Raw genomic sequence first — 25,522 nt, 5'->3', positions numbered from 1 at the left:
CCCCGCTTCGTTTCCACCGTAAACGATACTCTGACAACGATGGGACGATACTCCGTGCGTTTCTGCGAATTGTCTTCTCGAAGGGAAACGAAGAGATCATGTGAATCACTGCCAAATACGCGAGACTCGCGGAACGACGCGTCGATCCATCCGAGGCGCGGTACGAAAGCTTCGTAAGGCTGCCGGGGCGAGCATTTTGTGACGCACCTGTTGCTGACTTTATCCGAAAGGGGGGACAGAGAGCCGCGAAACTGGAAGAGCGCTCGCTCCTTGGCGAACGTTCAAGCTTTTAAGAAGCTTTTAAGAAGCTTTTAAGGAGCTTCCGAGCCCCGAAGACTGTCGCTTTGAAAGCGAAGCCAATCAAACGGGGATCAAACTGGAGGCTGCGAGGAGTCTGGGACACTCGCGAGACCGTCGGAAGGTTGTCTGTACGGACGATGTGGACGCGTTCGATTGAATTCGTACGCAGGACTGTATTTATATATAAATATAAGATAATAATATATTTCTTTTTCCTCGAGCAAGCGAACGAGCAATCCTGTACATGAACAACGATGAGAAAGGATCGACGTTTCAGCGACGAGCCACGCGTGCCACGCGTATTCGACACTTGTATAGCGAAGCCTGTAAAATGCTAAGTTCTTGCCGTTCTTCGTCTTAGTAATCGTCCGTCGATCGTGGACTGAATTAAAGAAAAACAATAAAAAAAGACTCCTTCGCTCCCTTCGTCTCTCTCCTTTATTTACAACATACGGATGATTTGTACAGACATACATCGTGTACTTAAAGGTAGGTGTGTGCGAACTAGGAATGATCTAATAAATATAAATATTATATATATATATATATAAATTGTTTATAGATTATAACGATATTTATAAGTATGTCAAATAAACGTATATGTTTATTAGTACTTGGCGATGAGTCTGTCTACCCGTTTGATAGGGCTTTGTGGGTGGTCCTAGAGGATCCGCGAGTTGAGGGGATCGTTGACTCGACCCGCGATTAAGGCCACCGAGGTTTCGGCGTCGACGATGAAGTAGAGAAACGGATGGACGGCCGTGAATGGCACTGGTCCAGCTCTCTCGAATAACCCGTTTCCTGTAAAGCCAGATAAAAATGTTGCAAACGATTCCACAAGGCGTCCAGTAACTTCGAGTTCAATCGTCAAATTAAATTAGGTTAAAGCTATATTTTTAATTCGACATTAACCCTTTGCACGCGAGGACATTCTATTGCCACGAATGCTAAGCTTAGATTGACTTTGAAGATGAGATCTCTAATTTGAGATTTGAGAATCAGGTCACCTTCGTCGACAATCATTTTATTGACACTTTGAGTTCCAACAAATTCAAGATAAACAATTATTGCTGGTTTATTTGCTGCGTCGAACCTAGTGGCGACCGAGACTCACCTCCCGAATTGTAGCATTGCGTTAGATGTGACAGAGTGTTATCTCTGTAAAGGGTTAATATTGAATTAAAAATATAGCTTTGAACGTCGAATCGCATTTAATTGAGTCGACCTTGGGTCGTCCCTCGAATTACTGGACGCTACAGTATATTACAACAAGTTGATTTCCGTTTATAAAGGTCTGGAGCCTTTTCAACTTCGTTTAAACATTAGTTTTAACAGACTTTGGTGGAGTAAGAAGGAATCAGATCAACGAACTCCAGGTCACCTTTAAGAAGATGGCGTAGTGGAGTGTAGCTTAGGAAGCTTCCAAAAAGGTGAGCATGATGTCCAATCGTTGTAAAAAATTGAGTAGACCATGAATATAAACAGTCAACTTGTTCAATTCTGTCATTACTAAATGTCCTTATAGCTACTTGAGTGCCAGGCGATCGAAGGAATTTTATTCAAGGAAGTAGAATGTTTTGTATTACGTAGGTGAACTGAATAGTAAGTAACCAGTACGTTTAATGTTTTGAAAACTATGGAGGTAGAAAACGTGTTCGAGAAACAAATGTTGCATGAAGAGATCATCATACAGTAATAGTATTTTGTTTTCTAGATATTGTAATAAAAAACATACTCTTCGTTAGGTTTCAAAGTTGCTACAAATGAACCCGAAGCATAATACTATCGCAGCGGCCTCACATGATGGCCTCCTCTATGTGTCTTCGTGCAACATTTGTTCCAGAAATCTTCATTTTCACGCCAATTGTTTCCAAGATACTGTAGCAGCTAACTGAAATTAGTTTGTTACGTAGATAACGTAGCGAGAAACGAAAACGATTAGTAATTAATTTCTGGAGTAACGATAGACATCGGAGGAAATACCGGGAACGCAAACGTTTACGAGGAGCGTTCGTCGCAATGGTCGAAGAATTCCTAGCAAACCGCAAGGTCTTTTCATTTATTTCCCTCGGTGAGTCAGGCGCAGGATATCAGCGATTAGATCCAGCCAACTTTATAACAATACTGAGAATATTCCCGATCGTACCGACGATTACGATAAACCGGAAACGACGGTGCTTGGCCGAGCACACGACGAATCGAGAAGAATTCGACATTTATCGATCCACGAAAACAAATTATTTAATTAAAATCTCCCAAACTTGACGTCGCCTTGTTCAGGTCAGTTCGCCAAGATCATGGTCTGATATAGAACAGTGTTTATCGGTAGAGGAAGCCTTGCAATCATTTAAACATTCTTTTGTATTAATATTCTTTTGTGACCTTTTAAATATGCAAGGGAATGGCAAACTTCGAAAAAGTTTTGAAATCTCCGAGACAAAGGAACGAAGAAAAATGTGCAATTCTGTGATTGCAAATGGTCAGCAATTAGACAGAGGATACTGAGTTACGAATCCAGCAATTAACTATGGCAACATCCCTCGACGTTCCAATTTAAAGTAACGAAATTTTCCAAGAATTTTCATTAGAGGTGTCTAGTAAATGTAATAACGTAGAATTTTGTAAGTGACACAAATCGAGTCTCCTTTTTCGAGTGACTAACTGTACGTAACTCCTCGACGCGAAAAAGAGAACAGAGATGAAGAGGGATCAGACACGCGCCAGTAGTAATGGCCAGGCATCGTCGGACGCGGTTCGCCACGCGTCCACGCTTCGACACTGTGTCGTTTGCAAACGACGCGCTAGCGAATCGCAATTTCACCCGATGCTGGCGTCAATTACGTCACTTCCATTGCCTCGTTCAAAGTATTCATCGTTCCCTTTCGATTCTCTGTGAATTTTCGTTAATGATTTAAATATGAACAGACAACTGTAGGCAGTCTCTTTGGAAATATTTGTAAAATTAGTCGATTAGCAACGAGTGGAATTAAATACAAAAGAGCGTGGTTGCCTAGCAACGATTCAAGATGAAGGTGTAAGGTCGTGATTGCTTAGCAACAAGTGTAGTTGAGCGTCGAAAAAAAAATATACATGTCGAATTGAGTAACCTCCTCCTTTTCGAAGTCGGTTAAAAAGCTTGGGTCGCTTAGCAACGAGTCAAGGTGAACGTGGAACATCGTGGCTGCTTAGCAACGAGTGGAATTGAATGAAGAAGAGCTTGGGTCGCTTAGCAACGAGTCAAGCTGAAGATAGAAGATCGTGATCGCTTAGCAACGAGTGAAGTTGAGTGTCAAAGGTTTGGTCGCTTAGCAACGACTTAAATAAGACATGTAGTCGATCTGTAACGACCAGCCTTATTTTCCTCGCGACAATAGAGACTCCTGTGTCCAGAAATTTCCAAATGAAGAACCCTCTGAATTCAATAACAATTAATAATCAAATCTTTCTCATTTGCTTATGAATTGTGGAAAATAGAGGCTCAGGAGAGAGAAAGGAAGACGTGCGTTAGTATTTAAAGAGCATAGCGCAGAAACCTGGATGATAGTATCGATAATAGTCCCGTCGAGGTGGAACGATCAAGGGAGGATCGGATTTGGGCGACTCACGAGAGTGGGTCCTATCGGGTTTCATGTAATTCCTGATGTTGACCCCGATGCTCTGCTGCACATCCCTGGCGTACACGCCTAAGTCCGGTGTCATAAGCGACAGATCCGCTGCTCTTGGCTCGAACACGTCCGCTATTCCCAGCTGCAAGTAAAATCGGATAAATTACTCACCCAAAGTATTAACATCTGTGAAGTTTCTTGGCAACCAAGTAATAATACAGGTGATTATTGACCTGCTACTTCGAAACAGAATTTGCTATCCATCATCGCTAATGCAGCAAGAAACTTTACACGAGGATGTCAAATAATTGATACGGCTGTAGTTGAGGATCTTGAAGCCTCTCGTCAATCTCTCAATCTCATAGAGGTGAAGCAGGGGTGAATATTTTAGATGCTCTAACTCGGACCAGTAGTAACCTAGTTTTAAAAGTTAACATCATAGTTAATCAAAAATTCTTTCTTCCTTTAATCTATCACAATTCAAAGACGTAAAGAAGCAAACTCGCCGTTAGAAAGACTCATGTTCGCGACCAACTGTTGCGCTCTCGAATTCGAGTCCCTAATCGTCAACTGTTATCATCTTCCATCTCTCGTCTCCAGCTTGGTATCTGTCAGCTTCGGAGTATCAAAGAGACCAGGCACCATTCACGAGTCCAAGAACGTTGCCAGCAGCCGTAAAAGTCGCGAGAACGGCGCTGTTGAATTGCGTCCATTAGAGCAATTCCCGTTTTTTTTCGCGCTTCGAATTATCGTCAATTACCTGTCGTCAAGGTAATCACCTCCACCGATATCTTTGTTCGTGGAAACGCAGCCGTGACGAGGAGCGGGAAGTGCACTCAAGATCTCGACTAACGCGATTAAGTAATTAGAAGCTTAATGCCCGAGACTAATGGCGAAGTATCGAGCGTTGCGAGTTGGCGAACGCCGTTTGGCCGGGCCTTCTGTCATGAGGACGTCAGGAAAGACTGATACAAACTATGTGGTTCATCTTGAGGTGATCGATAGAGAAGACTGATGTAAGAGGTCAATGGAGATAGAAGATGTGTAGATCTAAGTTTGGGTTTAAGCTGACTTGACTTGATCTAATGCGAGTTGAGTAGGTTTAAAAGAATTATTGGTTTAATTAGAAGACCTTGAGTGGTTTTGTGTAATTGATGGGACAGATCCAGACGATCTAACAGATAGAGGAAATTTAACTGATTTAATCCTTTCAGAACTGAACTATTTTATTTTCTTGTACTAATGTAATTTAATTTTTAACTTGGAGTAAAATTAGTATGGAAAAAATAAAAAACAAAAACCTAAACTGGTCCCTCTTCATGTGCACAAATCAGGACATTCGCCCTAAACGATAGTGTCGGTAGTTTCTAAATGTTACGTCCTCAATTGTGGACGCTAAGGAGTCCTAAGAGACTTAGTGAACTGAAGATATCGGTGACACCTAAAACATCTAGTAACAGGTTCAACAAATCGAACAAACCTCCTAGTCCTGACAAATCAACCAAATCTACCACATCCAACAACTCTACTAAATCTACCAAATCTACTACGTCTAATGGAACCACCGGACCTCACAGGTCTGGCAGACCTAGCAACCCTAATCCAACCTCCCACGCCAGTAAGGTTAAAGGAACACGCGTGACGATTGTCCCAGTAGCCCGAACACGCTCGTACCCTCTGCAGGAAGGACGTCAGGGTGACGAAACCGCGTAACATGAACGATGGAATGGTGGCCCTGACCCAAGTGGCCTGCAACTGCTTCCTCAACAGCCTCAGCGACTTCCCGCCGAGGTCCCTCGCCAGTCGATACGTATCCCTTCTGTCCGTGGCCATTAGAAGGAGGATATTGTATCTGGGATCCTGAAACGTCGACGAGAGAAACTGGTTTAGCACGTTGGTCGCTACGTCGCCCAGAAAATTTCTGGCAGAAATGGGTGACGGAACTTTTCGTTAAGGAATTAAAAGAATAAATTTCAAAGGTAAGACGATAATGAAATATAAATTTGGAATGGACTTGTGAATTTGGCGAGGTCAAAACATTAAATACTACTACGAATGTTAAATTATCTAATTTTCAACAGTCTCGAGACAAAATCTTAGTTTCGTAGAAATTTTCACGAGTTTTAGTTTGGCGCCAATGTGTTAAATCCTGGATTCAGAGAGCATCGTAGATTTTAGCGATAAGTCGAGGGAGATTATAGGGGGTGGAACAAGTATAGCGATCTCCTTAAGGTGGATCGCCATGTTCGCACGGGTTACGATGAAAATTGCTCAAAAAATTTCGAAAACGACTTTCTCTACTTCCTTTACCTACGTTTACTTAATTGCCCGTGAATGATTAGATCGGAATTCTTTGCACTTAATGTACTGCGAGGAGCTGTAGAGAATGCATTTGTTCACCCATATCGTCATTTCTTGACTTCGTGCTATAATCAACAGTAAAATGAGCTTTCAGGAATTTTCAGCAAGAGGCATCCTCTTCAACTCTTCGGTATATATAGAGTAAGATTTAACTTTATTTTAAATAAAGAATTAAAATACTAAGACTGTACGAGGGGTAGTACATACAGTCGATCCCATAAATATACCCTTTACGTTTATTGAAAAAATTTAACGAAATTAAATAATAGTTTTGATATTACCAAATGAATTTTTCATTATAAATATGTATATGAATGACCTTGTACATATGAATACCTTATGAATATATATGTATGTACATCAAGGTATGTATTCAAGCTTACACTGGGAAACATCAAATCTACGATTTAATTTAAATAAATTTCTTCAATAAACATACACTGGGAAACGTAAAACCTACGATTTAATTTAAACAAATTTCTTCAATAAACATAGAGGAATATTTTGACTGTAGATCACGAGTCTCGGTTGCAGTGATTGTTGATATAAGAATGATTAGCCTTACGTCTAGGGGAAATTCAAGGGCGACTGCGTGGAGGGATGGAAAGTAGGCGAATGGTAGCACTGCGAAGTATCTGGTAGCGGTGACGGAGGAGACATCACAGCCATTCACCAGGAACGATATTTCTGTGGAGTCCCTGACGGACGCTTCGCCTAAACTGGTCGAGTAAGGCTTCCAGATGCCCAGGTCTTGCATCCATATACCTTCGTCTGAAATTAAACATATATATATCCCAATTAAAACATATACAGTCAGTCCCAAAAGTATTCGTACCCTCTGTGTCTATTGGAGACATTTGTGGAAATTAACCCTTTGCGCTCGAGGCCCTTTTTTCTAGTATCTACCAACGACTCAAGATGCTTGGCATTCTATTGCCACAAATGCTAAGCTTTGATTGAGTTTGAAGATGAGATCTCTAATTTGAGATTTGAGGATCAGGTCACCTTCGTCGACAATCATTTTATTGACACCTCGAGTTCCAAAGAAATTAAACCTACAGAAACATTATTGCTGATAGATCTACTGTGTGATAAACCTAATGGTGACTGAGAGTCGCCTCTCGAGTGCAAAGGGTTAAATGACAGGTTTCATGCTTCCAAATAAATGTTTCATTATAAACATATGCAAAGTTTATTCATGTATATACTTATAATGCAGAACTTATTTGGAAACATCAAACTCACAATTTAATTTAGACATATTTCTTCGATAGACATAGAGGAATACTTATAGGACTGACTGTAAGTGACCATGATCACTTCAGACAGCAATCTCCTAGTCCAACTTCATCGTTCATCAACTCCAGTATTCAAACCTTCCTAGACCAAGCATCAACCCAAGCATGAATCCTACCAATCCTACAGATCTCTACCAAAAGAAAAGGACCATAAGAGTCACGTTCCACACCTGGATAGCTGGAGAAGAATCCCCTGGGGCTCCTCGCGCCACGCTTCCTCCTCCTCGCGCTGACAGTCGAGGAAGCAGTGGCGGGTTGTCCATTCGACCCCGTTTCACCTGTAACAGCAGTCGTCCCTGGCGTATCGGTAGATCCCATCTCGCTCGAGGCCGTCTGATTGTTAATGGTGCCCGTTAAAACGGTATTCTCATCCGCAGCTGGTCCGCTCGTCGAGCCACTCATCGTCTGATTTGCCTGAGTCAGCCTTTGGTTCGACGAACTTGGGACCATTCCGCTATCAGCAGGCATTGTTGCATCCATGGGCATCATGGTGGTGATAGTCGTCGATACAGTTGTTGGCATGGTCATCGTTGTGGTCATCGAGTCTGGTACAGTTGTGGTGACAGTGGTCTCGACGGGTGTTCCTGGAGTGGTGGCCAAGGTAGTGCTCATCAGGGTAGATTGAGCAGGCTCTGTCGTACTTGGACTTTGAATCGTGGGTTGAACAGTGGCCGCAGTAGTCGTGGCTGCGTCGGAAGGTGTGACTGTAGGGGTTTCAGGTGTCATGGGGGATGTTTCTAGGGACACGGTCGTGGGTTGGCTAGCTAGAGTAGCAGGTGTGGTCGAGTCCGTTAGAATTGTGGTAGCAGAGGTTGTCTGCTGGGTCAGTCTGTCCTGGACGTCTGCTGTGCTCATCGTCCTCCCTATCAGCTCTACAGCTGGGGTAGTCGACGTCATAGGTTCACTGGTACTCTCTTGAGTAGATTCAGTAGCCAATATAGTAGTTTCATCCTGGACTGGTGTGGTCTCTGTCGCTGGTTGGTCCGTCATGGTCGTCTCAGGTACGGTCGTGGTCTCGTTAGCCTCGTCCTCAGGGACGGACAGGTCGAACCCATAGAATCTCAAGATGTCCTCGTATTCTGGACGCAGTCTCGTGTTCTCTTGATTCAGAGTCAGACCGCCGAGGAAGCCATCCGCGTTCAGATAAGTCTTGGAACAAGAAAATGATCCCATTGAATTCTGCGTGATCGTCAGCGTCAATGATCGCACGAGCCGTTTTAGAAAAGCGATCGAGCGAAAGAGAAATCGACACTTAGGGAAGAGAAATTCGGGTTCGTTGAAGCTTAAAATTAACCAGCGGTCTAATTACTGCATGGTATTACGTAACAATTACGTAACCGAAGGGGACGTTGTGAATAATTCTCTCGAGTTTAGTTAAATTCTTTAGTTTAGGTGTTTAGGAGGTGATCATTTTTCGATTGGTTTAAGGCCTTATATGATTGTCTGTTGAAATCTGTGGCTCTACATTTTTCATATTTCTGTTTTTCCATTGCTTGAACGTTACAAATTTCGTTTCGAATAATATATCGAATCGTATTGGAATAAACCTGATTCGAATATTTATTCAGAGTTCTCGGTATCCAGTGTGGATGCAGAACTAAGTTTTACTTTTATCCGGGACTAATTCCAATAAAGATTGACTGGAATAAAAATCCATTCGAATAAAAATAGACTCCACTGAAAAATTCGTTTAAATAAAACTCATTCCCATGAAACTCCTCGAAATACAAATTACAGTCAGTTCCATAAATATTCGTACCCTCTATGTCTATCGAAGACACATATAAATTAAATAACAGGTTTGGTGTTTCCAAATAAATCTTTCATTACAATTATATGCAAACTTTATTCATGTATATATTTATAATGAAAAACTTACAAGAACTTACGTCAAGCCTATCGTTTAATTCAGACAAATTTCTTCAATAGACATAGAGGTCCTTAAACGACTGATTGTAATTGGAATAACGTCCAACTTGGATGTATTCTCCTCGCAAGTGTCTCACCCGCAGCCTGCGATGGATGTCCCGAAATCCCAGCCTGGTGATGTCCTTATCCCGTGGTAGACCCAGAGCATCGGCGATCTGCTGTCTTCCTCTGCCAGCTGAGCCCTCGTACAACGCCGCCAGGACGAAGCCAACCCCTGTCGGCGAGAATGCGACGTTCCCGTGGCCAGTGTACTGCTGCAGAATCCGCACGCCTAGGTCGTTAATAACGTCCGTGATGATGTCGACTGGTCGATGGGGAACCGGTTGATACCAGCCGTCGAATTCCGCGGTGTCGTAGCCGTGGACGAGCGCAGACGACACTGCTCGGGAATTTCGACGTGGAAATAGTCACGTTACCAAGTAAATTCAGACCATCGACGGAGGATAAATACGGGAGGAATTTATTTAAAAATGGATAGGTAGAATGATAGAATTTTCAAGCGATCGAGTCTTTTGGGTTAGGTCTGAATTAATTGGGACTCTAAATGGTAAAACTCTTATCTTCTAGCTAATATTATTAGAGAGATTATTAAAACATGATTATCGTAGACTTGATGTCTACGCTAGTACAGATTGAATCTTACAGGCGCAAAGAGTGTCAGAAAAATTGATCTTTACTAGAACTCCGCGTCTAAAAAAAAAAACACACACATTTCCAAACTATAAAATTCACAAAACACTCTTCTAGCGACGTTGTTGGTAAAATGAATCTATACAAAGTCCAACGCCGCGATACGAGCTCTTCCAAAAATTCTGATCACTAAATACGAATTCCATCCGGGAGCGCAATCTCTCCAGGTCCCGAGTGTGCCGTAACGATGGAGGAAAGCCATTCCAAGGAACAGGATACGTACGCTGCAGCAGGATCAGCCAGGGTACCGCAGTTCCCATGTTAAAGCGTTGGTCGATCACTGGCGGAGGATGCAGCGCGATCCACGCGCATAGAACACACGCGTCAACTGGTTTCGATTCACCTGGTGGATACCAGAGACGCGCCGCGGTGCGTTTTCCGTGTCGCGGGGAGAACGCCTCTATTAGGATTAGTCCTAGTCGTCCGCGGTCCGCGTCTGAACTGGCTCGTGGATGGTGCACGCCGCCCGCTCGAGGCCCTGCCAGCCACTCTTGGATTTTTTAAACGGCAAGGTCGTCAGGTAGATAAACCCGTGTCTATGTACGCCGTCATATCGCGCTCTCGCCCTTCCCCTTCCACCCACGGTGAAGCGCTAGGGTTACAGGTTCCCTGGAGAACGGGAAGCTCGGATGGAGAAGGAGGTTCCAGCGGATGAATTATTCAGTGGATCCTGCGGCGGATTCGACGCGTGCAAGCGATGCTCTCCGAAAGGGGAAACAAGAAATCACGTTTTCGGGGAGGAAGAGGAATTCTCCAGGTGGACATTCATTTTTTAAGGTTGAATTTTTCGGATGAAGGTGAATTTTTTGGTTGGATGCCAATTTGTAGGGTTGAGGCAGCTTTTTGAGTCGTGATCGAATTTTTACAGGTGAATTTTTAATAGGTAGATTTTTGAAATGAAGGTTAATTTTTAATTAATAGATCAATGTATAGCCTTTAGATTCATTTTTTGATCATAATTGAATTTTTATTTTGAGGGTATGTAAGAACGAAGCTTTTGAGTCATCATTGAATTTTTAAAGGTGAATTTTTGGTAGGTGAATTTTTGAAACGAAGGTTAATTTTCAATTTAGTGATCAATTTATAGGCTTAAGATTCATTTCTGGATCATAATTAAGTTTTTATGGTGAGGATGTGGTAAGATGAATTTTTTGTCCCATATAAATGTTTAGATAATGAGTGAATTTTTGAAACGAACGTTAATTTTCAATCTACAAATCAGTTTATAGGCATAACATTGATTTCTGGATCATAATTGAATTTTTATGTTGAGTGTATATAAGGATGAATTCTTTGTCCCATGTAAATGTTTAGGTAATAGGTAAAAACCTATAAATAAGTTTATAGGCATAAAATTGATTTTTGGGTCATAATTGAACTTGTATGGTGAGAATATGTTGCCGTGTGAAATTTTTAATTAAATATTTAGGATCCAGGTGAATTTTCATGTAGAATGTGAGTTCTATGTCTGTGTTTTTTATCCTCGAGGTGCAACACGGAATCCGACCTTTCTAGGCTCTCCGGTGTTCGCACACTTGCAATGCCCATTCTTCTTCTATACTCTGATCTTAATAAAGTAACTGGTTGTGGCAACTTCCACCGTAACGTAACATGCGCCGGCGGAATCATACGCGTCATAAGTCTTGCTCAACGCTCGTAGTAGCTCCTCTTTCATTGTAACGAGGATTCGAGTAAGGACCGAAATTAATTCGTAGCAATTACTATGGACGATCATACCAAACGTGAGCCAATGTGTCGAGGAAAGTGACAGCTCCTAATAATCGTGGAACCAATGCAAAAACGGATTCATTAGTCTATTATGGAGATCTTGTTATTTCAATTTTAACACCACGATTAGTTAGCTCAATGTTTTCAACTATTACGTACTATAATAGTTAAATAAGTGGTAAGAAAAAAATTATATTCATAAAATATTCTCATGAATAATCGAGGATAATTTTTTATTAATTTTTTAGTTTTTGAATTTGTCTTTGTACATATAAATGTTTACATATCAGTTTGTAGACCTGAAATTTTTGACAGAATTGATTACGGTATTAAAATCTTGAGGGCGTAATTTCCGTTACAGAATATATAGAATACCAGTGCCTCGATTATTCTCCCATTCATCATGGCAAAGAGCTACGCGAGGACCTGGTTTCAACTAATGCAGGCGGGAGAATCCCAGTGGCTTGATTCGTTATGTAACACCGTGACTTTTACCGCGAGATTCTTCCACAGATCGTTGCCAAACGCATCAAGAATCAGTGTTTAACAATGAACGCCTATTTTCTCCTCCTAAGACAATCGTTAATTTATCGTTCGTTAATAAACACCAAGTTTGGGTTCCCCTAAAAAGGAACAATGGAGGAAGACGAGGCTTCTCACCTCAAGACTCATTATCCAGGTCAAAGAAACCTTTAAAAAGTAACTTGGAAACAATTTCTTTTCTACATTTTCGGAACTCGAAACTTTATATCTCAAAATATAGATTCGCCAAATAACTCGGATTTTTATTTATACTACTCACATCTCCACTCAAACAAAATTTCATCGATCTGACTAGAGAGTTTTAAGACATAATTATTTTTTAATCCCTCCGTAATTAACGTTTACATCGAACATATTTGCTTGATTTGATTCCACGCATAATTCTATCATAATTCCACGAACATTTTCGAACTCATTTTGCCTTACGCTTTCTCGTATACTTTTCTCCGAGTAGAATTGCGACTTATTACGATAATAAGGACTCGAACACGGCGATTCGGAGAGTCACGCTCGCTATTCAGGTGCGAATAAATCGACGTCACGGACACGCCAGCAGGCGTCCATCGTGAAAAACGTTGAAGCACTGTCGCTGTCGGACGTTGCGTGGATATCCGCGCAATATCCGGTGCCGTCCATTACCCACAAATTAGACGTTCGTGATGGTAATTGTCATACCTCTCTCGGATGTCCGTAGGCTAGCGATGGGACCGAGACGTGCTCAGATACTATCGATACATGACGTCAGACGTTGAGACGCTCGACAGTTTTATCGATACCTATCGATTACATCTGGTTTAATATCCGTTTACAATTCCTATTTTTCTGGAACTAACTCGAACGCGTTGACCACCACTCGTGAAAATCTTTACAAAGTTCAAAATTTTCTTTCGAAACAATCGAAAACCACACGATCTACTTACTGTTCTAACCAAATCGCATTCACGAATTCCACTTGGATTTATTTTCTTCCATAGCTTGCCTTAAGAATGAATAAACTTAGTTCCTTAGGAAAGAGCACCGTCGCCCACAAATGGCGGTCACGTGTTAACCCTTTGCACTCGTGGCCTTTTTTTCTCGTATCTACCAGCAACCCAAGATGCTTTCTTAGCATTCTATTGCCACGAATGCTAAGCTATCTAGATTTGAGAATACGGTCACCTTTACCTCGTCGATAATCATTTTATTGACACTTTGAGTTCCAAAGAAATTAAACCTAGAGAAGCATTATTGCTGATAAATTTGCTAATAGCGACTGAGAGTCACTTCTCGAGTGCAAAGAGCTAACGTGACGTCGCATTAGTAATTTCCATTCTTAAATAAAAGAAATAATAATACACTGATCGTGTCACTTTATATTAAACTAAAATAGTTCTTTCTTAATTTTAATTTTTCTTTGGAGGATGGAAAAGGACCAGGTCGCAGGGCAGAGCGTCGGGCGAAAGATATTAACAAGATTTGAGCAAGAGCGGTCTTTTTTGCCAGTCCTGACCACAGAAAGAGACGCTAATTGCAAAAGGAAAAAGGGAACGGGCAATTCGCGCGAGATGGACCGAAGAAATGCGACTGGCCGCATAATGAGGCGCTGGCTCCGTTTATCGCGAGGAAACCGCTGTTTGGATAGCGGGAAGTTGGCGAGAGCAGCGAAAACAATTTGCAGGACTGTACGAACCATTTTACGTCAAATTAGTCACTTTTGCACTTCCATAACAGGAATATTGATGATATTAAAATATGTGATAGGCCAGTCGAAATCGAAAGAGATTTAAGTCATAGTTTCCCCATGATATCTCCATACCATCAAAATCTCCGTTTTTAAGGCTACAGAAATGATCGATTTGACCTGATACGGGTCCTTGAAGATGATTTTAGGAAACAAACGGACGAATCAGCTTGCGTTCCTTGTTTATCTTGCGTCTGTGACAATAGAACTCGCAGAGTAGAAGGAACAAGGCCAACGTCGCGCCTGAGACAGAATACAATTGACAGAATATAGTTAACAATTAAAATATGATTGGAAAATCGTGAGAAACAAATAATCTTACCCATGAAGAGTACGAAGAATATCCCCTGCATGTCAGCCACGTTCACTTTTCGTTTAATCACCGCCTGGCTGCTGCTTAACGCTTCCCAGCACTTGTCCTTCATTGGCATCCTCTCGGTGATCCATTTGTGCATCAAACCCGACTCGTGCATTCGATGCAATCTGTTCCATAAATTAAAATATGTTGCGTTCTTGCGTCCAATAAACGTACTCGTTTAAACAACGTACCATCTGCTACTTACTTAACACGTTGATCGCCATATATAAGCGACGGTGCTTTTCACTGAAGAACAAACAAAATTAATTCTGAATGTCAAGTACCAGAAACAATAAATTCGAACGAAACTCTTAAACTTCGACGAAGTTATAAAAATAAATGATACATAAATGTTCGATTATGTAGTTTCCAATAGCCTGGAAAGAATACTTAATCACAGTAGAAATTTTCAAGAGTATTAGTCTGACGGTCAACGTGTCAAGCAAGGGAAGCAACGATAGACAACTTTCGTTACGTAAATATTCTCCTATTCCAGGAATCGTCGCGCAACTTACTCTGCATCGATTACTGGCAAATAGGGGCTCCCCTGCGGGATGATCATGGCGATGGGCTCGTCCAAGAACTCGTCCGCGCTCATGGAAAAGTGGCAACCTCCGGTCAGTAGCAAGTGTTTTCTCATCAAGAACCTATTCCCACCAGTTAATATTCGAAACCGTTAATTTCGTTTCTCTGATCATCCTCGAGACCACGAACCAGTCATCATCGATTAATCATCGATTCTCGAACGTACCTGAGGGAACTCCTCCAGTCGATCAGGACGTGTTTGCCTTCCTTCACGCGCTCTATTAATTCCTCTTCCTCCGTGTCGTTGTGCTTTTGCGCGTGAGACAAGAGAATATGATACTTCGGCTCGTCCGCGTTCCTCAGGTACACCTCAAGCAAGCTGCCGTTGGGGAAACTCCAGGTCAACGTATCCTTTCGCTCTATGAGGTCCTCCACGGTCAGAATGGACGCGTCCATCCTTGGGAACGTCAGAAAGGCGACCAAACTTCCGGAGTAAGTGGCCACCAGGACCATCACGATCAACCACCACACGCCGATCAGGAGACGCGCGCTGTCCGACTGCGGTAAATACATACCTCCTGGAATTTTTGATACTCGATGTGAATCATTCCCAGCATGTTTGTTGAACCTAAAGCTTTCCTTGTTTATATTTGTTACTTTCGATGTTATTGTTACTTCATATTTGCAACCCCATTTTTTTGTTGTCGATAATAACTTTGTGAGTAATTTTTGCTCATTTAACACCCTTGACCTACGATTTACTCTCTCGAACCACGCGTGCCATAGTTACTTAGGTATTCTCTTGTGCACATTCATACACGACGTGTCTGACTCGTGCTTTTCGTGTTAGACTCGAATTATTCCTTATCACGTGTCTCACACGCGTTGTTATAGACTAAAGAGTTAAGTGATAAACTGTTGTACTCAATTCGGTTTATGTTGTGGCTTTATATAACTTTGTTAACCCTTACAAACGGGTCCTAGAAAAATATGGGACACCCTCTTAACAGGAACCGCGACACCAATGACTCCTAACCTCTAGATCTCCTGCTCCTACTACTATCATCTCACCTATGGTGATATATCATCTCACTAGTATATCATTCCTATCCTTTCTACAACTAATATTACAGTGTCAATTAAACCATTCATCTTCTATTTATCGATAGACATATTCCCTTAGGAAAATTTCCCAAAAACAACCAGAACCATCAAAGGAATTGCATTGACCTGGCCATCGACAAACTCTGGAGCTTTTCCTTACGTTTTCGAGAATAAAACTTTTGATATAGAAAAAAACCTTCCAGCCATATAAAATTCGCAGAAAACGCACCGTGAACTGTACATATCCCCTTAAGGGACAATAAAATGATACCTTGTTGAAGAAGCGCCCCGTACACGTACCACACGCACTGCCAGGACGAGTTCAGGCCCGAGGTCTTCGTGCTGTAGGGACTGTACTTGTGGATCATGTACAGGATCGGACCCATTATGATAATGGCTACGGCCAGACAGGCCCACGTCTAAAAGCCAGAGGACGCGTTAGGAGGCATTCGAGCGCATAAAATACCGAACTAAACGACGACAATCTTTATAATCCTGTCATTGCGCGCTATTACGGCGTCGGAATGTCGGGACGTTAGCGAAACGCTAAGAGCCTGGACGAAATATCTCTGAACAGCTTTTGCGTAACGGCGTCGTTTAGTTCCCGTCCTTTTACGCGGCTCGATGACAAGTGAAATTAAATAGATCGACGAGTCTCTTTAATGTTGCGACTGTGGAAGGTCCTTCGCGTTTGGACTGCAAACGTGGCAAAATGAATTCAAACAAAATCACCTTTAGGTGAAATAATTTCCAGTGGCAATTTAATTAATAGACCGTGGACTTTTATGCGTTTATAAAAAATTTAAATATGTAAAAGTACGAAATGCACACAGGATGCATCGATACGAAAAATATTGAAATTAAAGATCACGTTATAATATTTGCGGAGTTCGTTTACAAAGATTTTATTTTGCATAAAGATCCGCAGTATGTTAATTAATATTCTGTTTGGTCTTGGCATCGATTCTGGAATCTATGATTTATTATAGAATACACAAGAATATTAACCTTATTTTTAATTTCCAAATAAAGTATTGACGGTCACGTCTGTAAATAATTTTTTATCGCAAGATGGAAAATTCGTGAGCGAAAAATGGCGCTTTGGGCAAAGCTGTGTCAACTGAGGTATGTTTACAAACCTCTTTGGTGAACGGCGAGGCGAACAGAAGCGCCCTCGACAGCTGCTCGGGCCTGGAAGTTAAAAAGCTATACGTTTGCAGGAAAATGGGTACCGTAAAATTGATTGCGCTCTTCCCATTTTCGTTCACGGTGTACGCGCAGGCGGCCATCAGGACCTTCTTGTCGCGAACATAGTCGATCACTTCCCGCGGTACCTTCCTCGTGCTCGACATCGTCATTTCGTTGACACTCTGCACGGAAAAATTAATTCATCTCTGCGATTCATTCACCGAATCACTCGTTCGAATATTATTCAAATATCATTAGAATTACCAACTAGTCGGATATTTGGACGTGATGTGGATTGTAAACCTAGTTCTTTATTTTTACGAGATTATCAAACATCAGAAACAATTTATTGGAACAACCTGTGAAATTCTTCATTTTTCCCTTGTATTCGGGTTTGTTTTTATTAATCGCTTAATTATTCTACACGAATTGTAGAATTGTAGAACATGAATATGTATGCGTCTTACGTCTCCGAGCTTGGCGAACCGTGAATCGTTCCAGGACTTCGCTATCTTGTCCATTTCCGGGACAATCACGTTAAACGTGAAGTTCAACTTCTTGCTCAGGTAGTTGACCACGTCGAAGATCAGTCCGTCGTACGTCGCTTTACCCGTGCTGCTCACGGAGATTATCTGCCACGGTGGATTCTAAAATAATAAAATAAATTCTAAGATCTAACTAATCTATATAATCAGAGTATACTATCTTTGGAATTTTCTCATTTCAGCTGACAAACGTTTACCCACGTGGTACGTCGTGATCGGTATAGCGATGCCCCTGAAACCGTGATCGATATGAGGAAAGAGAGCGTCCGTCAAGTCGACTCCAAATTTAGGCGACCACGTCCCAACGTCCAGAAGATGAGCGATATTTTTCTCGCGAGGAAAGAAATTGCCCCAAGTGATGGAGGAGGAGAACCTCCACAGCAAACACATCCTGCAGCCATCCTTAGGATCTGGCAAGTTTTGGGTGAGGTGTATCTAAACGCAGTTTCGATTTTACTCCTCCTCGAATCCCCTAAACTTCATCTACAGACTGTGTTCGGATCATTGACCTTGATATTCTTCAGTATCTCGCGCTTCCTCTCCGCTTTTGTCAGCTTGATGATCTCGAAGTCCTCCAAGCCTGCCCTATTTCGCAGCTCGATCTCGTTCATCAGGGAGTAGTCCAAGGTTCTGGACAGCGCTTTGACCAGCTTCGCGACGAAACATGTGAACTTGGCCTGGTGGAACCCAAAGTCTTAGCAACAATTACTTGTCGCATGTAAATCGCAAATTCTTGGGCGATTGTTTGATCGAACTCTGAGGCTGATCTTGCGTTGAGACTTAACCCTTTGCACTCGAGTGTTGATTGCATAATTTCTAGTTAATGTATACGAATACTCACCAGTTCTAGATATAATTGCTTAAAAGTACGAAATAATTTCTATTTCCTTTATATTAAATTATATTGAATAATTTTCTTAAAATCACACATTTCCAATAGCAGTTTTAAAATTTACAATGTATATTGTTCTTTTAATGCAATAGTTGAATGAATCGTTTCAAAAACACAATGCCTTGTGCAAGAAATACATTGTTACATCTAAGCACTTCGGATAGTAGATTAGAAAAGATTACAATTAGTTTCAACCTCTTGGCATGGAAGTAGAATTACAAAGAGTTCTCAGTAAGTTTTAACCCTGTTATTATACAGCACTTTATACTTACTGTTTTTAATACAGGTATTAGAACATTTTCTAAGACGAATTTTTTAATAAAATAAGAATATCGATCATTACTTCGCAGAAGTCGCCGAATTCAGTCGCGTTGTACATGAAAGCCACGTTTCCACCTTCCGCTAATAGATCAACGAAGGTCGTCATGTTGGTGGCGTTCTGCTCGGCGCTGTCGGTGATGACGTACAACCACTGGCTACCGGGATGCACCATCTTCAAGGACCTCGCCTTCGAGGCGCAAAAAAGAGAACAAAGAAAGTTTCGTAATTGAACCCACCGTTCACGGTAATCGAGTACTGCGCCGTAACACCTCGATTATGGTTTCAAGTTGACGCGAATCGTTAAAAAGCAATTTGCGGGATCTGTCTTCGAATGTCTAATAAAAATAAAAAAAAAGAGGAGAGGAAATTATCCGAGGTGATTGGTAAAGAGACTTGAAACTTTGAAATGACTATGGTCTCCATAGATTCCTAGAAACGTTATGCAACTAGCGATCGTTGGAACGAGTGATCGAAAACCAGAAATTTTTATATCGAGCTAACGTTTCTTTTCGAATCCATGTTTCTTAATGTTTCTTTCACCTCTTTTCAGTCTCCAAATAAACAAAATCCTCACCACTTCCATAACATCGGCGACTATATCGAAAGTGGCGATCACCAGGAAGCAGCGTCCCAACTGCTCCACGTGGAAATCATCCAACACCTTCTTCACGGAGCTTATCCTCTCCCTCTCCGTGACGTCGTGTTTCAGGGTGAAGATCGACCTGGAGATCAGACTTGGTCGTTCGTTGGGCAGCTTGTCCGATATGGCCTTCATCACCCTGGTGATCGTGTCCCTATCTGAAACAGGCCTCTACATTAAACACCTGGCGATGCTAAACTGAATCTTAGGGTAAGAGCGGATGACGCACGTGTGCGTCCAACTGAAAATATATATGGTTGTTTTTATTATTTTTCAGTTTTCATTTTTTTTTTGTTCGACAATCATATTATATATAAAATAAGTTGCCACAAATATATGTTTTTCAAAATAATCATATTAGAACATTTGCAAGTGTAAAAGTGTGATATATAATATGAGGGTAAGTGTCTGAGTGTATCCGTGTATGCAATGGTTACGTGGGAACGCGGTGTGATTTGTTATTTATAATATAATAATTCGGAGTTCAGTTCGGTCGAGACAGTTGTAAAAGTCAGACAATAAATAATTCGTTGTCAAACTGTAATACGTTTTAAAGTCATTGGATTTCTACACAAGAAATGTTTTATTTAAAAAAATATCATAATTGCAGCTCCCAACGAACAGCTACTTATTTTCGTCCGCAGCGAAAGTGTTAAGAAACTTCAATATCGCTACCAATAGAATTTCCTCACCAAAAGTGTCGTCGTGGAGGATGTTGATCACATTCCAGGACAGGATGTTCATCATCCTCAGGTCGAGGAAGATCTGGGACAGTTCCTCGCCAGGTACTATCATGGGAACGCTTATGCCGTCGACGTCCGGAATTCGGGGACAGTCTGGATCTTGAAACGAGTGCATTTTCAATCAGGATTCGTGATCGCAAACTAATTTGAGATTTGAGAATCAGGTCACCTTTACTTCACCGACAATCGATTTATTTATGAAACTTCGAATTCTAAAAAAATCTAAACAAACATAATTGTTGGTTGATTCACTGCGTCAAACCTGGTGGTGACCGAGAGTCACCTCTCGAGGGCAAAGGGTTAATTCTTTATAAGAAAAGAGATCGAAAAGTCCTTTACGACTTTGCAGTCCAAGGCTTCGTTATCGAGACACGAGTAATTAAAGTCTTTGCGCGTGCGAACCCATAGACACGCGGTCTCCGTGTGGGTGCGCGCATGCGCGATCAGCTGACTAGAATACAAAATGGTGCGCTTTAAACTTTAAATGCTCGTATCTAAATAACGAAACTTCCGATTGCAAAATGGTAAAGGACTTTTCGGTTCCTTTTTCCGCGAGGAATCGATCCTGAATACTGATTTGTAGAAAAGATCTTATATTTTAGTTAATACCATGTATACTTTCCCTGCGCTTTCAAATACGAAATTTGGGAACAATCTGGATCTAGAATCAAACGAATCCTTCGTCCACATACCTGTTATGGCGAAATGTATAATATTCTTCTTTCGTGCAGTCTCGTGCAGGCGCCAGGTTCGGTAGCACGTCGCGATGGATAGAAGTATCGTGTAATCTTAACGCAAGCATCGAGATCATGATACCACCGTGGCGATTAATCATGCTATCGATCGATCGGGGCTCGTGTTCGCTTACCTTGTCGCAGATCGACGTCCGCGTCGCGGAAAATACGAACCGCGATACCACCTAGGTGCATCTCCGTCCTCACGGTGTCCGTGATCAACTCGAGGACGGACTCCACAGCGTTTCTGTGCTCCTCCTTGTTGTCGAAGAAATTCTTGTCGACCATCACCGCTGTTCAGAAAAATCCTATTCGTTTGACTCCGACATCGAAGCTACTAACTTAAAAAAAAAAAAAATTCTACCAGAATCTACCCAACAAGTCACAGTTCACATCTTTCTATAGCCACCACTGACACTATCGCTCACGTGAAAAATGAAAACAAATTAGTTAGTTCAACGAGAATCGAATAGTAATCGCTTGTATAATAAGCCACGGGTTCACACTGATACTTTAACTTTATCGTTTAACTTTGTTATTAAATAGCTCGTAAAGTCTTTCCAGAATAAATTCTCTCGTACCCATCGTGGCGTTCGCGGCAATCAAGGATGGAAAATCGTTGAAGCTGTGGCCATAGTTGACGGTCAAGAGTAGGAACAAAACCGATATCATTTCTATCGGGCGAATTGACGCGCAAGCTGTATCGTTCCGGCGATATATAGCCGAGGACAACCGTGAATAATGTATCACTTCATTAGTTTGGCCGATTCGTTATTACAACCTCCTCAGAATACAAACGCGCGGCTAGTGTGCCCCGATCGGAGCTAATGTAAACCCGATGCACCGCGAATCACAGGAAAGGTCAATTCTTCAATAACTTAACGCGAAACGATCGAATATCCCCGTGGAATTGGAGTAGGACATAGTTTGGTCTAGTTGCGTGTGGCTGCAAGCTGATTGCGAAATTACATACAACAGCAACGTATACAACCGAACGCAGCCCAATCCCGCCACAGGGAACACGGATTTGATGATAAGGCCACTCGTGAGAGGAGCTTGCCATCGAGGCAGAGAGGTTATTTAATTTTTAAATAAATTTCAGCAGTTGGTTATTTTTTAAGCGCATGTGTATTCACATATTGCACTCATATTTTCCGTTACATATATGTATCTTTTTATATTTATAATATTACATGTTTTCTTACATTAAAATAAGCCACAGTCCTTCAATTTTTGTAGGCACGTTTGCATGATCTTATTTCGCATAAACCATTGCTTTAAGAAAAATTCAACTTACTTTTTACTTCTTTATCCTTCCTATTTTGTGGCATTCTGTTATATATTCTTTGGTTAGTTTTACATTTTTCTTATTTCTTCAACAGACTTTCCATACATTTTTTTCTTAGCCATGCCTTGAGAAACTGGGACAGACGACCGGGATTCGAACCCGGGCTACGCTGCACACTGTTCCACCGTCCGCCCCCAACTTCAGCAATTGTTAACAGTAATTCTGTTAAAGAAACAGAAATGATTGGGGTAACGTGTTTATAATGTGGGTCAATGCTATTCCATGAAGATTCTCAGGAGCTGTAGCTTTGATTGGCATCCTTAATAGGAGAATTATAAAAAGAAATATGTAAACAAATGCAAAGTAAAATAAAGCAAGAATTAAATGAATGTAAAGTATGATCATGTGCTAGATTAGTACATTAGGTGTTATAGTTAAGTTATATGACTTTGTCTCTTTGTATTAGGTTATCCAGAAAGTTCGTGCTAATTTCTAAGAAAAATTCAAAAACAGGTTTGACTTTTAATATATATTTATTGAATTACATAGGTGCCATTTTGTTCCACGCCCTTTCCACTTTTTAAGGGATGCATACATGTTATTTGTTTTCCGGACAACCCAATAAAACTCAATCATTTCTTACAGCTTGAGGTCCTGTATAAGTGCATAGAAAGTGTTGATTGTATATAGAATCAATTCTTACTGAAAAATGGAGAACTCTACCATTTTATAATGTAAAGCTTGATTGCTTAGATAAGAGCAATTAAATTTTACTGAATTTATTTAGTCACAATCAAATTTTAGACATAGTTTAGTTAGCTGTAAAAAAAGTGTGAAGAAGGTTGAGTAATTCACGAAGGCCTTCTAAGTCCGTCCCTGATAGCTGTACATAGGAGACATCGTCGGTTAGTGCTATTAGACTGTCTACGCGTGCCCGTCAACGCGCCAGACAATTATATTGTTTCATATCGGTGGAACGCAGCGGTACACCACTTCCGTGTAGTGGAATCAGAGATAAAGCAAATGACGGCGGTGCATTATTGCAACCTACGCGTTGTTGTCGCCAATAGGAAAAATGAGTCAATGCTCTGCGATTTTATTCTTCGTCGCACATTTTAATACCGAATATTATTATTAAGAATAAAACTAGTAGTACCAAACCCAAGGTCACGCCAATCTCATCGAGTTAATACTACATCCAAATGTAAGCAAAACAAGAATTAGTTATCATGTTTATCGTATCCGAAAAATTGTGGTAATCCTCGAAACAGTACAGGACAGTCTTACATTGAAAAAAAAAAAGAAAGTGGTGGACTTAATGATGAACCACTTCAATCTTTTGTTTACACGGCTTCAAATTTAAAATAAAAAGTGGCAACCTTGTTGTCTCGTAACTGGTGTTAATTTCACGTAACTTAATTCTCATTTAAATGATTTTTATCGCTAGAAGTAGGTGAATAAATATTAACACTCACAGATACATCGCAGTGCCCCAACTCAATTCGATTTATTAAACTCCAAGCACATTTTTATGTTCGAAATGATCGACGGTCTCGTAGATCAAAGGAAATTGACGAGCAGAATTTAAATCGCCATTGTCTTCGTGCCCAACCGCGCATGGAATTCCATAGCGAACCAAGCGAAAGAGCTCGGCGTAACAACGAACGATAACAAATTCGAGGCAAACATTGTTGATGACTGACGAGTTGAAATAACAAAAGCCAGGCGGAGTTATCTCGAGGGAATAGTCGCGCTCCTACATCCGTTCGTGACAATTCGGCCGACATCGCGGTGGACGTAGGACGTGCGTGCCTCTTATTGCTCCGTCAGTTCCAATGTGTCAGGGATAGGGATGGTATCAAGTGCAATGTGCACTCACGAATCCGAGTCAATTCCAATATCCAAGGTATAATGCTTCGAACATTTGAATTCGCAGAGCATTCAAGTGCCTGTAGCGTTCGAAAATGTACACACGAGTACTTCGATAGTTGAAAGAATTAAATTTATTGCAAATAGTACTCGAATCCAGAAGTTTCAACCTCTTCGAATTCTCTATCCTATAAGTAAAAGCAGTATTTTGCTATGTTGTACAAGGTTTAATGCGATATTGTAATATTCCTGCAACATTGGAGCAATATTACATGATTCTCTCAAACATGAAAGTGCAATCCCTCGATATAACGTTTCCAGTAACAATTACGGTTATTATCTTTTTCATGATATCCTAACGAAAATGATCAATGATAGATTCGTGAGGCGTTCCCGATGGAAATGAGTCCAAACACGAACCCGTTCAATTTACTTTTAAATATAAGCAATTATTTATAAACCCTCGGCAATTTTTTTAATATATAATTAAAAGTACCCCAAACAGGGCCATGTTTGGACTCGTTTTCATCACCGAGACCTCACCAATCCATCCATGACACTCTCCCAAAAATATATTGAAAAATATATCAGTATTAATTTTAGTTACTACAACGCCAACCGATTCTTATTTATTTAACCACCAGCCGGTCGACGATTGGCTCGCAATATTTAAAAACAAATAGTGGTGGTGGCTGATTCGCTGCGTTATATCGAGGGGCAAGTCCGTCCTTATATCAAGGCACGATTATTCTCCTGAAAACGTTCTCGAATTCTCCGAAAATATTATTTCTTACGAGTACTGTTAAAATATCTTTGTATTATGTTTACTTCATTACTTTTGTATTTACGTGGTTAACTGCATTGGTTTATGCTGTCTTTTTTTCCTCTGCAACTAACATTAGAGTGTGTGCATCTGCTAATGATAGCCACATGCGTGTTTCCCAATGTCTTACATTTCTTTCTTTCACATAATTATTATACATTTTATTTCTTCCTTTTTTCACTTTAATAAATAAGTATAATAAAAGTTCAGTTAACCAGAGAAGAAAGCAAGAGAGGAGAAGGAAAAGAGAGACTATGAAGAATATTTAAAAATGAAGGAAGCATTTAGCATAGAGGATGAAAGGTATGACAAGGAGCA

The 25,522-nt window shown here is 41.0% G+C and overlaps 2 protein-coding genes across 4 annotated transcripts; both read right to left on the bottom strand.

Annotated features, from left to right (window-relative positions):
- Positions 1-28: 28 nt before the first annotated feature.
- Positions 29-11,097, bottom strand: LOC128875526 (uncharacterized). 3 transcript variants are annotated; one of them, XM_054121164.1, is made up of 7 exons: positions 10,407-11,097; positions 9,571-9,872; positions 7,735-8,713; positions 6,832-7,037; positions 5,580-5,765; positions 3,834-4,047; positions 36-1,101 (listed from the first exon to the last, which is right to left on the bottom strand). In XM_054121164.1, exons 1-7 carry the CDS (start codon positions 10,441-10,443, stop codon positions 962-964), a joined length of 2,064 nt encoding a protein of 687 aa, XP_053977139.1. In that variant the 5' UTR covers positions 10,444-11,097; the 3' UTR covers positions 36-961. The 3 variants fall into 3 exon arrangements, with proteins under 3 accessions (XP_053977141.1, XP_053977139.1, XP_053977140.1); XM_054121165.1 differs by having other exon boundaries at positions 3,906-4,047; XM_054121166.1 differs by lacking the exon at positions 5,580-5,765 and having other exon boundaries at positions 29-1,101.
- Positions 11,098-12,137: 1,040 nt separating this feature from the next.
- On the bottom strand, positions 12,138-25,512 carry LOC128875525 (ionotropic receptor 93a). The gene is made up of 16 exons (XM_054121163.1): positions 23,988-25,512; positions 21,806-22,734; positions 21,359-21,517; positions 21,183-21,278; positions 20,440-20,589; positions 19,682-19,905; positions 19,130-19,294; positions 18,404-18,571; positions 18,096-18,329; positions 17,817-17,996; positions 17,301-17,531; positions 16,433-16,580; positions 15,284-15,635; positions 15,048-15,179; positions 14,497-14,657; positions 12,138-14,417 (listed from the first exon to the last, which is right to left on the bottom strand). The coding sequence occupies exons 2-16, from the start codon at positions 21,894-21,896 to the stop codon at positions 14,320-14,322; spliced, it is 2,589 nt and encodes an 862-aa protein (XP_053977138.1). The 5' UTR covers positions 21,897-22,734; positions 23,988-25,512; the 3' UTR covers positions 12,138-14,319.
- Between the last annotated feature and the right edge of the window lie 10 nt (positions 25,513-25,522).

This window comes from Hylaeus volcanicus, chromosome 4 (assembly GCF_026283585.1).
Source record: "Hylaeus volcanicus isolate JK05 chromosome 4, UHH_iyHylVolc1.0_haploid, whole genome shotgun sequence".
Lineage (NCBI taxonomy): Eukaryota > Metazoa > Arthropoda > Insecta > Hymenoptera > Colletidae > Hylaeus > Hylaeus volcanicus.
Note: the sequence above shows the minus strand (reverse complement) of the source record. Positions and strands in the feature narration are given on the sequence as shown.